The sequence below is a fragment of the Octodon degus genome, unplaced genomic scaffold (genome assembly GCF_000260255.1).
Source record: "Octodon degus isolate 3935 unplaced genomic scaffold, OctDeg1.0 scaffold00035, whole genome shotgun sequence".
Taxonomy (NCBI): Eukaryota; Metazoa; Chordata; class Mammalia; order Rodentia; family Octodontidae; genus Octodon; species Octodon degus.
In genome coordinates, this window is record NW_004524611.1 from 14,089,490 (window position 1) to 14,102,966 (window position 13,477).

At 48.0% G+C, this 13,477-nt stretch overlaps 1 protein-coding gene and 1 long non-coding RNA gene across 4 annotated transcripts in view; one reads left to right on the top strand and one right to left on the bottom strand.

The window, feature by feature from the left end:
* The window catches only part of LOC111816585, a 19,925-nt gene extending 13,422 nt beyond the window's left edge, over nucleotides 1-6,503 (bottom strand). Inside the window, exons 1-2 of the long non-coding RNA XR_002820944.1 lie at nucleotides 6,418-6,503; nucleotides 2,321-2,326 (exon numbers count right to left, since the gene is read on the bottom strand). This is a non-coding gene — a long non-coding RNA (uncharacterized LOC111816585). The remainder of the gene's footprint in view (nucleotides 1-2,320; nucleotides 2,327-6,417) is intronic.
* The window catches only part of LOC101573833 (NADPH--cytochrome P450 reductase), a 49,893-nt gene that overhangs the window by 21,017 nt on the left and 15,399 nt on the right, over nucleotides 1-13,477 (top strand). For all 3 annotated transcript variants that reach the window (XM_023714389.1, XM_023714388.1, XM_004630444.3), the window contains exon 2: nucleotides 6,420-6,611. In XM_023714389.1, coding sequence (XP_023570157.1) covers nucleotides 6,433-6,611 — 179 coding nt within the window. In that variant the 5' untranslated portion in view covers nucleotides 6,420-6,432. The remainder of the gene's footprint in view (nucleotides 1-6,419; nucleotides 6,612-13,477) is intronic.

The window sequence follows — 13,477 nt, forward strand, 5'->3', positions numbered from 1 at the left end:
TCTCTCTCTCTCTCTCTCTCTCTCTCTCTCTCTCTGAGATTGATGTCACAGGGCACACAGTGAAGCTAGCACTTCACTACCACCCCCTGGTGGCACCAGGGTGCCCTGTCACAAGGGGGCAGTGGAGGCCAGGTAGGGTGCAGTAACCAGCTACTCTAGTGGGAAACGGGCTTCCGCCTAGCAGCAGTGCATTGCACCCTCCCTCTCCCACTGCAGGATGATGGAAGAGGCCTGCTACAAGATTCACTGCCTAGCACACAATAAAAATCACTATATCAAGAACCACAAAAATCTGCACTTGAATGAAAAAGATAAGGGCCTGGGAGATAGCTCGGTAGAATAAGCACTTGCCTGGCAAGCACAGGGTCCTGAATTCAATCCCTAGTACAGAAAAAAAGAGAGAGAGAGAGAGAAGAAGAAGAAAAAGACAGTTTCATCAATATCAGCATCAAGATGACTTAGGTTTTGGAATTATATAAGACATAAAGAAGAACCAAACACCTTGGAATTGCTGAAAAAATACAGTAGTCAAAAAAAAAAAATGGTTATGCATGCCTGTAATCCCAGCACTCAGGAAGCTGAGGCAGGAGGATCTCTGCAAATTCAAGGCTAGCCTAGGCTACATAGTTGAGTTAAAGGCCAGCCTGAATTATATAGCAGGACCCTATCTCAAAAAACAAAAGCCCCCTGACCACCCCCCAAAAAAACCCTGTCAGTAGCTCCATTACAGAATGAAGACAGAAAAGAATAATTGAATGTAAAGATAAAATAGTAGAAATTATGCAGTCTGAACAGAAAGACCCTAGATCGGAGGGAAAGAACCTGACGGTCTCATGGGACTAAGAACAAAAAAGTTAGGCTTTGGAGCTGGGGATGTAGCTCAAGTACTTACCTAGCTTGCACAAGGCCCCTGGGTTTAGACCTCAGTACTGGGAGGAAAAAAAATAAAAGGTTTAATCTTCATCTTCTTGTAATCCCAGAAAAAAAGAAAGAGAGCAGGGCTGAAAAAAATGCTCAGGAAATAAATAGCTGAAAAGTTTTCAAATCTGGTGAAAAATATAAATCTATAGAGTGAAGAGGCTGAGCAAATTCATAATAAAAGATCAAATCTATTCTGTATTTGGGGTGGGAGAGACTCATGTGACAGATACCTTTATTTCTAATTTTACAGATGAGGACATTGAAGCCTACCTCGGGTTACATGCAAATCAATTAATACACAAGCTAATAAATAAGGGGTTTGCCTAGGGTCCCAGTCATTGGTTGGCAGTACTGTGTGGCTAAAGCCTGGTCCAGCCCCAAGTTACTGTTCCTGTGTTTCCATTTCCTCCCTCTCTACTTCCTTCCCTTGCTGACAAATACCACTTTAGGCTGTGAGCCTGCCTCATCCTGTGTTCCTTTCTATCTCCTACTCCAGCTTTCCTTGGATCACTGTGGGGACCTCAAGCTGACCATCTCCTGCTCCCCTGTGACCACCAGACATGGAGGGCGGTATCAGGGAGGGCGGGCAGAACTTCCACATGGAAGTTATTTCACTGTCGGGATGGTTCTCGGACTGTGCCAGGGTGGGCGCCTCTGGGCCCTGAAGCAAATGCAGGGTGCTCAGTTTTCAGAGCCAGGAAGTCTATGCCGGTGGATTCCCTGGGCGGGGGCAGCTGGAGGTCCAGGTTTCAGCGTTAGATCATGCTGTATCCCCTTTGTGACTATGGATCTGTGGAACGTGGGTTAGCACCTGAGGTTTGGAACTAACTCTTCCCACTCAGTGGCACTGTTGGGCACTTCTTTTCGTTTAGGAAACACCATGAAAGTTTTGCTGAGAAAGTTTAGGAGCCTCTTCTCCAGGGGGTTGGCATGTAGGGACAGTACAAAGTCAATATTGCTTCTGTTTGTTTTGATTTGGCTTTGGAGCTCAACTACAGACACCCCTCATTTAATGACCGAGTTCCACTCCTGTGATTTGGCTGTTAAATGACTTTGTCGCTAAATGAAGAATTGTCTATGGTATCTATATTACAATGTTCAAAACAAAGAAATGGCCAGAAGAAACGCTACCTTGATGACTTTGCTTTTTGTTTCCATAATGCTTACATGTAGTACTATAATGATTAACAACATAAAACTACAGTACTGTATATTACAGTCAGCAAAAATCACAGCACTGAATAAACAAGGCGTACCGCATAAGAAAAGATTGAGGCTGTGTAAACAAGACGTACAAAAAATGACAGGTAGTAAGTTTGAACAGTTGTTAACCAGGTAGGTGTTAAGTAATAACTGTATGTAGGCCAGACTCACCTTGAACTTGGGGTGATCTTCCCACCTCAGCCTCATGGTGCTGGGATTACAAGCCTGTGCCACCATGGCAGGCTTCAGCATGGCTTTTATTTCTTCATGTTTCATGTTGTTGACTCACACAAATTGTGTTTTCCTCATGTCGTGATACTGTATTATGGGAAGGGAGTATAATACCTATTCCTTTCGTTTGTTCCCTGAATGGTTGCTGAGCACTAACTAGATAAAGGCGAGGGACTGATCAAATTGAGGTGAAGAGTGAGGCAGGAGCGCAGAGAGGAAAGCATCGGCCCCGGGGAGGCGGCAGAGAAGGTGGTGGGAGAGGAGGTCAGAGTGAGACTGGGGAGCTGGAGGGGGCTTGTGTGCCCTTCTGTGGGCAAGTGTGGTTTAAGTGACCCGACCTGGGGTCTTGTTTGTGGCTTCTCCCAGGCGTGTGTGTGCACAGGAATCTGTTGCTGCCTCTGACCTCAAGGAGCAGAAGCAGCAAGCGTGCGTGCAAGCGAGCGACAAGAGAGGGAAGAGGAATCAGCTTGCTACAGAGCCCAGATGGTGGATCTGGATTGTGTCTTACAGAGTGCACGCATTGCCAGCTCAGCTACGCTAGAATCAGGGTGATTTGCGGGTTCATTCATTTAATAACTTGATACTGGGTGCTTATAATATGTCAGTTTGGAACCCATCAAAGGCCTTGCCCAGTGGGCCTGACACTCCAGGCAGAGAGATAAGCCAGTGTGATAAAATGATGTATGATACTGGCAGGCAGTGATCCGTGCTGTGCAGGTGTGTGGCTGGTGGGCTGTCCGAGCTACTGCAGGCAGTTTACAGACCTGCATGAAGCATGGAGTGAGCCCTGTGATAATAGGAGCGAGAGAGTCCAGGCAGTGTCACCATGTGCAGCGGCCCTGAGGCCAAGAGGCCTATGTGACCTTTAGGTATGGGGAGAGGAGTATCTAAGGGCAGGATCAGAAAGGGCTCCATACACTGTGGAAGGACCTAAGATTTTTATTAAATAAGCTGAAACCATAATCTGAATAATCAAGAGGTGGTGTGCTCTGACTTTAAAGGCCACCTCTGGCTGCTGTGTGGGGAGCAGCCCATCTGCTCCCCAGATTCCTGCAAGAGACAGGAATCTCTTCCAGTGGTCAGGATGGCAAGAACGTGATTACAAGGGTGCAGGGTTGCCGCTGTCCTTGCTCCCCAGCACCCGAACTTAGAAAGCACACACAGGGAATGTGCTTGCTCTTCCAGGCTGTGCAGCCAGCATGTGTGTGGAGAAACAGTGAGATGGCTCCGTGGGTGTCTCTTCCTCTTCTGGGAAACAAGGGGTCCAGGCTGCCTGGCGACCTAAAGGGAGGCAGTGGAGAAACAGGAAGTGACACTGCTGCCACCTGGGGGTTTCCGGGGCCTGCACATGGTCCTGAGCAGACAGACTTCAGCTGGCTCTAGCAGGCTCTGAGAGGCAGTTTCTTCCTGATTCTGCAGGACAGGTCCTTTCAGAGTCTGTCAAAGCAAGTGCCAAACACCTCTCAGTCTGATTTTCAGAAACTTGACGGAAGGTGTGTGGGCTTGACTGAAATGCTGACTGGGCTAGACAGATATACATGACTAGCACCAAATAAATAGTAAGTGTGTGTCTAGTACTGATAGATACACAGTGTTCTCTGAGGACACCACAGTTAAATTTGCTCTTAAAGATCAGATATCAATAAGGACAAGGGCTGGGGGCTGGAGGTACATACAACTTGTAGAATACTTGCATAGGTGTGCGGGGCCCTTTGTCCCCAGCACCTAAAACAAAACACTAGCAACAATAAAAAAAAAAAAACAAAAAACAAAAACTGAGTTGTGATGAACTGCAGCTGCTAGGAAGTACTTCTGGTTACTAAGAAAGCAACGAACCAGGCCTGAGGGTCAGTTTCCCTTCGAGACAGAGCAGCAGGATCAACACCCAGAGCCCTTGGCTGTTCTTGTGGCTTGGAGCCAGCCCTGTGGTTTCCTGAAGGGAAGGAAGCCACCAGAAGTCAGATGAAAGCCATCTTCCATGTCAAAGTGGCTGAGATGTGACTCAGCCATCCTGATTGCACTGTGGTGAAAACACCCCGCTAGGTCACAGTGTGATTGCAAAATGAATGGTTCAGATTCTGAGAGCGAGCCCAGCCTGGCTGGAAGGAAGCAGTGGAAGGTCCCTGCCCAGTGTTCAGATCTTGTAAAAAGTCTGCCTTGCTGCCAGGTTTCAGTGGTGGATAGGCCAGTGGAATATCTTCTAAGGGCAGAGTTGGTGAGTCGAGGGTCCCAACACCACCCCTGGCCCAGCAGCTTGCCAGGATATACAAAACATGAAGTTTTTTTTACCTAGGATCATGGTTTATTATTGCAAAAGGATGCATATTAAGTTGAGCAAAGGAGAAGAACACAGAGGTTGGGTCCAGGAGAGGCCAGGTATGAGTTTCAGGTTGGCCTCTCCCAGTGCAGTCACAGGGACAACACTGAATTTTCTTGGCAGTGACATGTAATAGCCTGCATGAAGTACAAATGGTCCCTGACTTCATGCTGTTGCCAGAGCAGTACCGTAAGACCATTCTGCTTTGCCTTTTCCAAGTGGTATCTGGTGACTCACAGGAGATATTCCAGACTTTGGTATCAAGTAGGCTTTGTGTTAGATGATTTTGCCTAAGTGTTTTGGGCATATTTAAAGTAGGCTAAAAAAAAAAAAAAAAAAGAAGAAGAAGAAATGAGTTTTACCAGAACAATCACAATTTGAAAGATTTTTTATTTTTTTGTTATTTGTATTTAGGCGAATGCAACCATTTGCCAATAAAGCTTTCATCTTTACAAAAAATAAAGGCTAGACTAAGCTGTGATGTTTAGTAGTTTGCGTATATTAAGTGCATTTTTCTCCCTGAAGCACTGGGGATTGAACCCAGGGCTTTTGCCCTCCTGTATCCCCAGACCTTTTACTTTTTTCATTTTGAAACAAGGACTTTCTTTTTTTTTAAGAGATTTTTTTTATTTATTTGAGAGAGAGAGAGAGAGAGAGAGAGAGAGAGAGAGAGAGGTGTGTGTGGCCAGCTCAGCCCACCAGGGGGCGGGCTGGCCGGCATGTGGTGCTGGGGGACCGAACCGTGGTCCCCAATGCTTTGCCAAGCTTGTTCTAAGTAGGTGCTTTAGACCACTGAGCCATCTCTCCAGCCCCAACAAGGACTTTCTAAGTCACTTAAGTTTCCTGGGCTGGGCCCAACTTTGTGATCTTCCTGCCTCAGTTTCTGAGAGTGTGTAGGTGTATGCCACCGTGCCTGGCTTTAAATACATTTCTGACTTAATATTTTCCAAGTTTTGCTAGGGTCATCAGGACATAACCCCCACATCATCAGCAAGTTGGGAAGCTTCTGTGTTGCCAACCAGGGATGCTTCTGAGTCTTAGAGTCCCAGATGTCTTGGGTCAGTCTATGGACATGGAGTACTTATACCTGGAAGTTTACATGGTCTCTAGCACACTTGGACCTCCAACAGATGCAGTGACACAGGCCTGGCATGCAAAGCCAAGAGCTCGCCATAACTCATTCCTAGCATTAACTGTTTTCAAGGTCCAAGTTCTCAGGACTTCAGAGATATTCTTATTAGGCCAGGTATTCTGGGGTTAGAGTTTATTTCCCAGAGCCCTTTCAGGGTGAATATTGAAGACCCTGCAGCAGACTGAGTGCCTGTTTAGGCAAATGCAGGCACCGGGGTTTGATCCCTGGCACCACATGCTACACGGCCCAGCTGCAGGGCATGCTGAGCTGGCCACTGAGTCCAGGCGTGATGGTGCATGCCTGTAATTGCAGCACTGGGGAGGCTGAAAACAGGAGGATCAATGTTAAGTCCAAGCTGCATAGTGACACCCTGTACCAATACACTTTTTAAAAAAAAGAAAGAAAGAAAAAAAAAAAAAAAAAGACCCTAGACTCTTCAGGGTGTCAGGCAACCTGACAATTGGAAAAGGCTTTGTGAGCAAACGCAGCACCTAGGGCTCTGTGGTGCTGCAGCCACAGGGGTGTGGTGCTGGGGCCACAGCATTCAGAGGGTGCCCCAACCTGTTGGGTGCCTCTGCTCCTCCATGCTGACGTGTCATTTCTCTCTCCTGACAGTGCTGTGATCAACATGGGGGACTCCCACGTGGATACCGCCGCCACCAGTACTGAGGCTGTGGCCGAAGAAATGTCTCTCTTCAGCATGACGGACATGATTCTGCTTTCTCTCATCATGGGTATCCTAACCTACTGGTTCTTCTTTAGAAAGAAAAAAGAAGAAATCCCAGAGTTCACTAAAATTTCAGCAGAGTAAGTGGCGCTGCTCAGCACCCCCTTTGTCCCTCTTCTTTGTTGCATTCCTGAGCACCTTTTGCATCATTCTTTTTTTTTTTTTAATTTTATTTATTTATTTATTTATTTGTGTGTGTGTGTGTGTGTGGCCAGCTCAGCCCACCAGGGGGCGGGGCTGGCTGGCATGTGGTGCTGGGGGATTGAACCGTGGTCCCTGTGCTTTGCTAAGCTTGTTCTAAGTAGGTGCTTTAGACCACTGAGCCATCTCACCAGCCCCCTTTTGCATCATTCTAATCAACACCCCACACGTTGGCCTGGAGCTGAAAGGAAAGGGAGAGCTGGGGAGCGTTTCAGGCTGAGTCTGGGGTCTGGCCTTCTTGATGGACTGCTCAGAGTTGGCCTTAGTGATCCCTGATGCTCCCATAGCACATGAGTGTTTGTTTATGAGGCCTTTTCTATGTCTGTTTCCTGCTTGAACTTCTCTAGAACCACTCAGCAGAAAATGCCATTTTACTTTGAGATAAAAACCTCAGCCAGAAAATGGCAGAGCTTTGATTCACTCAAGACCCAGCGATTTGGTTTTGTAAGCAGGCAGCTCAGGGAGCTGCCTTTACATAGTCATGTAATGAGAAAGTCAGTCCGTGTTGGGTTTTGTGCAGTCCTTTTTAATACTGACAAGGAGAGTCATCATTTCTGACTTGTCTTTACTATTTAAAACTTGTCGACTTCTTTAGAGGAAGCAAGCTCAAGCTTAGAGCTTCGGGGAGTGACAGTTATCAAGTGCAACTTTCTTAACAATATTTTGTTGGAATTTTTTAACCTTCCATAGAGCTTCTTTTTAAGTATCAATAAAAAGGGCTCAGAATGGTGACATACCAGGAATCCCAGCAGTGTGGGGGACTGAGGCAGAAGAGTGGCAAGTTTGAGCCTAGTCTGGGCAATGTAGTAATTGAACAAGCCCCTGTCTGAGGATGGAGTTCAGTATAAAGGTCCTGGGTTTAATCCCCGGTACCATGAAAGAAAACACAAATAAATAAAAAGAATGAATTAAAGAAAAATACTAAGGGACAGAAAGAAAAAATAATAGGATACTAAAGAAAAAATAATGGGACAGATGGCATATAGATGTGAAAAAGTCATGATACAGATATGGCCAAGTGGGCTAGGGAGATGGCTCAGTGGAATAAGCACTTCCCTGGCAAGTGCAAGGGCCTGAGTTCAATCCCTGGTTCTGCCAAAAAAACAAAAGAAATTGTGCTTTGCTCGTAACAGATATGGCCAAGTGACTGCACCCCCACTTCCTAGAACTGATTTCTACAGAGCAAAAATCATTCTGCAGGCTGTCGAGCACTGTGGCCTGAATCATTGTCTTGCATTTACATTGACTGTGCCTAGCCCCTGTCTCAGACTCAGAGGCCAGCAGCCAGGTTTGAGTAGGGAGCTGCCAGAGAAGCTCTGTGCTGCTGAGCCCACAGACCTCCAGACGCAACAGGGGCAGTCTGGGTGCAGTGTTAGAGACACTTCTCTAGCCAGAGCTGCGCAGGCTGAGCAGGGTGAGGCGTACACAGGCTCCTGTCCAAAGCTAATTCCCTGTTGCAATTTAGGCAACTATTTTTGCTTTTGTTCTCTCTCCCCTTCACCTCCTTCTCTTGCTTGTTCTCTTTTTCCTTTTATTCTTTTTTTTTTTTGGTGGTGATGATGGTGCTGAAGATAAACCTGGGACCTCATGTGTGCTAAGCGTGTGCTCTGTGCTATGGAGCTACATCTTAGCCCCGGGTAACACCCTTCCCTCCTAGAAGTTAGTCTTCCTCCATAAAAGCAGGTGTTTATAGAATATAATTCTTTTGGTAATAAGATATTTATTTTATTCATTTAAAACTGGGTTCAGTCTTATTTTTTTATTTATTTATTTATTTATTTCATTTTATGTGTTTGGTACAGGATCTCACTACACAGCTTAGACTCGTAGTTATCCTCCTGTTTTCAGCCTCCCCAGTACTGGGATTACAGGTGTGCACCACCATGCCCAGACTCAGTCGCCAGCTCAGTGTGCCCCAGGGGCAAGGCCAGCATGGCATGCGGGACTGGAGATTGAACCCTGGTCCCTGTATTTGCTAAAACAGGTGCTTAGTCCTCTGAGCTATCTCGCCGGCCCTGGGTTTAGTCGTACCCTCCTCAGTGATTAGCTGACAAGGTATCTGTAGGGTTTCTCTGGCTCACATCTCCTAATCTTTTCCAGACTTCTGAAAATCAGTTCCAAAGGGTTCTGAACCATGTGACCACGTGTAGTCATAGCAGCAGTCCCACATCTGGTACCAGTTTTCTATACTGTGAGCTTTCCCATCACTGAGACACGAAACCCAACACTCCCAGCTGAAAAGAGCAGAGGTTGGATTTAGCTCACAGTCCTAGGGGGCTCAGTCCATGGTCAGGTGACTCCAAGGCAGAAACATCATGGTGGAAGCGTGTGGCAGAGCACAGATGCGTAGTACACATGGCTGCAAAGCAAATCCAGAAAACAGTGATGGGGAAAAGAGGCAAAGGGCCAGACTCAGGCGCCAGGTCAGTCAGGTGGACCGTCTGCCTTTACCATCATCATCATGCCAACAATCGTGAAAGCTTTGGGCATAGATATTTTCAAGCCAAACAATGAGCCCTCTACAGCCTGACTGGCAAGTACTTAGAATTTGCCGCCATAGGAAACACTTCTGTAGTTATATCTGCCTCTGCTGTGGGCTTTTGGGCTCCCCAGATCCAGGAGGACCCCTGGGTGCTCAGGTGAATCTTCTAGTTTGTGGGCCTCTTGCCCTCCCTGCCACTTCAGGAGCCTAGATGTTCTCTCTGCTGCTACTGCTCTTGTGTGGTTCAAGAAGACTCTACCTGTGAACCTTCTGGAGGTGGCTTCCTAGAGGCTGGAGCTCCTGCTCTCCTGGCACAGATCAGCATCGCTCTGGGAGGCCACTCTGGACAGCGAAGGCGTGATACAGCCATACAGCATCCTGCACCGTTAAAGACTTAGTAATTTTACGTATCACAACTTAAAGGAAGAGACATTTATTTTTGGCTCATGGTTTCTAGGGGATTCAGTCCATGGTTGGCTGGCTCCAAGGTAGAAATGGCATGGTGGAAGGGCCTGGTGGAGAAAAGCAAATCAGAAAAAAAAAAAAAAAAAAAAAAAAGCGAATCAGCCTGTGGCAGCCAGGAAGCAGGGAGAGGAGGGAGGAGCCAAGAAGAGGAATACAGCCTTCCAGGCGTCCACTTGAGTGCCTAGGCACCAGAGATGGAGGTGCCTCCTTTTGTTTTACATTTCTCTAAAGTTCACCAAAGGCACTCCCCTTTCCAAATGTTTCCTGTCCACTTAAACCTTTGGCTGGTTCTGCCAACTGCGGCCCACTAGGGGCTGTTTTGGAAAGATGGAAAAGACCTCATTTCCCCAAACCACCTTTAGATGGGACGCAGTTTGACAGAAAGTCAATAAAGCCACTTTTGGGGGCTGATGAGATAGCTCACAAGTCTAAAGCACCTGCTTAGGCAGGAGCAGCGGTCCCTGGCGCCACGTGCCGCACCAGTCCTACCCCAGGTCGGGCTGGGCCATTCCCAAAAAAAGTCACTTGACCACCAGGAGTCAAGGCTGCTGGCTTATATCTGTGTCTGCTGTTAGCTTTTCTTTTCTTTTTTTCTTTCCAGTAATTTTATACTGAATTTGTTTCTGATGCCCTCCCCACCACCTCTTCTGCTGTGAAGCCCTGTGCTTCTTTCCAGTGAGGAGTGGCTCTGAGTAGCAGGGGAGCTTGTGCGTGTGTGTGTGTGTGTGTGTGTTGGTCCATCCCTGAGCTCTGAGTGTGGCGGTGCAGCTTGGGTGCTGTGCTAACCTGGACATGTTCAGTGACATCCAAGTTTACCCTTCAGCCCAGCTTCACCTCACAGTGTTAAGCATGTGCAGCACAAACTCAGCACCCTTTCAGGACCAGTGACCCTTTGTCCAGCCTCACCATTTGCCCTGGTATGCTTGCCACCTCCACCATTGTAACACTGGAATGGCACACATTGCATTTTTATTTATTTATTTATTTTTATTTTTATTTTTTTTGTGGAACTGGGGATTGAACTCAGACCCTTGCGCTTGCCAGGGAAGCACTTATTCCACTGAGCCATCTCCCCAGCCCCTACATTTTTATTTTTAAAGTGACATCCATACTTGTTGACTTTTAGGATATGATGTCCTCCATGGCCTGGACCGTTTCACAGGTGTTCTTAAAATGAACTTGGAGATCTGGATCTTGTGATTTTCATGATTTTATGTAGTGTTTTAGCTTGAGAGAGTGGTAAAGCATGTTCACATCCCTTCTGCATTTGTCAGCTGGGCAGTGAACCTTAGCTCTTCACTTCCAGCTCATGATCATCTTTTGTTTTTTCCATTTATGTATTTGGTACAGGGTCTCACTACACAGCTTGGACTCATAGTGATCCTCCTGTTTTCTGCCTCCCCAGCACTGGGATTACAGGCGTGTTCCACCATTGCCAGACTCTGTCGCTGGCTCAGTACTCCCTGGGGGCGGAGCCAGTGGAGCATCCAGGATCAGGGATTGAACCCTGGTCCCTGCGCTTGTCAAGCAGACAGTCTACTGAGCTATCTCACAGTTCTAGATCATCTTTTCTATACACCTTTGGCCGGGGAGATGGCTCAGTGGAATAAGCGCTTCCCTGGCAAGCGCAAGGGCCTGAGTTCAATCCCCGGTTCTGCCAAAAAAAAAAAAAAAAGACAAATCTATACACCTTTGGACATGCAAGTAGAAACAAAAGTGAATTTCTCAAAAAGGAAAGTACTTAGGTAGAGGCCCGCCCTCTGGAGAAATGGCTGGAAGTGTTGCAAGCACAAGTGTGGGGTTTCTGCTTCCACCTGACTAAGGAGAGGACTTCACTTCTTTCCCTAGTTCCAGTAAAATCAGGGTGGCTGGTGGCTCTGTTTCTGTGTGCCAGGCATGAGGAGCCCTGGGGATGAAGCAGTGTCCTTGAGAGTTGGGTGCAGTTGGGGAGAAAATGGTGTGCAAAGTGACAGGGTTAAAAGGACAGGGACAGTGGGACACTGCGCTAGATGTGTCAGGGATGAGCTAGGATTCTCGAGAGAAAGCTAGGCAAAGGCTGCAGGAAGGGCTGGAAAGGTGCATCTTGCAAGAGCCTGGCTGTAGGTTGCCAGCAGTCGGTGACTGTGCCTATGGCAGTCGGCATGGAGGGAGCTGAGAAGGACCGAGGAAGCTGGGAGGGGAGGTCCCAGGGGCCTTCCTCGGGTATGGATTTGTTTCCCAGCTTCATTGAGATATGATTGACAGATGCACATTGCATATATTTAAAGCACATGGTGGGAACCTTTGACCTAGCACAAATGGGGAGCAAGGGAAGATCCTGGAATCAGCACACACAGGTTATTGGGTTGGAGTGAGGCAGCCCAGGGGCAGGAAATGGGTCAGGGACTGTGGCCTTCACCCAGCAATGCTGCGAAGCCCTCTTGGTTGAGTCAGAACCGGGCACAGCCAGCAGACAAGGAACAAGTGAGTCAGGGAGGATTCCATGACAGGGTCGAGTAGTGCAGTTCCCCATTTTCGTTGCCACAGCCCAGAAGGTTGTCATTGCTTCCACATGGGCAGGCTCGCCTGGTTGGTGGGTGAGTTGGCAAGCGCAGCCCAGGGGTTCTGCACTCTCTCTCAGCTCGCTCCTAACAGTGCCCACCTCATCGCGGCCACCCTCCTTCACTTCCCCTTTGCTCGCTCAGAGATGGCAGGGCCATTCTGTGACAAGACCACCTTGCATTAGTATAAGGGATACGGCCCCTTCATGTCACCAGCTGACTGAACACCCTGTGCACTTCCTTGAGCAGAGTACCTCTCTCTTCCTGTGTAGTTGTGGTAGCACGTTTCACCTGACACCTGGAAGGCATTTGGGGACCTCTGAGCCAGCAGGCCAAGCCATCCAGGCCAAGGGTGGCTTTCTAGGCCACAGGGATTTGCTCATGGATCCAAATCCTGTGTGTCTGTGAAAAGGACATGGGGAATGCCCTGGGCTAATGGCAGCCACTGGAACTGCAGCACACCTGTGTGACAAGGGCTAGCTCTCTGGGAAGGAAAGACAGAAGGTGCTCTTAGGACCTCGTGAGCCATTTGTTGTGGGGTGGGGGAGGGACAGTGACCTGAGCCCCATGTGTCACCTGCTGTGGCTCTGGATGCTCCCAGGTCTGGAGCTCAATCATTGTTTCACCCCCAGCCACAAATGGAGATAGAAGCCTCCCCCGCTTTCTGGGGTCCTCAAATACTGGTGACATACATAGTAGGTACCAGAGAAGCACAAACTCAATCTCTTTTTCTTGTCTTTCACCTTCAGCCTCTCAGAGATACTCCAGCCTTCTCCATGACCAAGGCCAGCTTCTCTGCCAGCAGTTGCCCTTGGACTTGGCCCTGGCTCTGAAGATAGCTGTTAGGTTTTATGCAAACAGCAGCAAAGCACTTCCCTTTCATACCAGCAGGCCTTTGGGATCCTGACCTTGTGTCCCAGGCCTCTGTGCAGAGATGGGAACATTTAGTGGCACCATCTGCCTGTGGGAGGAGAGGTGACTATCCCATCCTACCGCGACCAGCCTATCCCCTGTGCTGCCAACAGCTTTCTAAACCTCTGTCCTCACCCTTCCCATTACTGCATGGGCCCTGGAAATCTTGGTCACCTGACACCAGGCTCTGCCAAGGAGCTGTTCAGAAGCATCTTCCCCATGTGCCACCCAGGCAGGGAGGAAGGAGGCCAAGAAGAAATCATTGTGCCAGGCAGAAAATTAAATTTGAGTTGCAGGGCTTCCCTACATTGCCTGGGTTAGAAGACAGTAGATCACAAAGGGCATT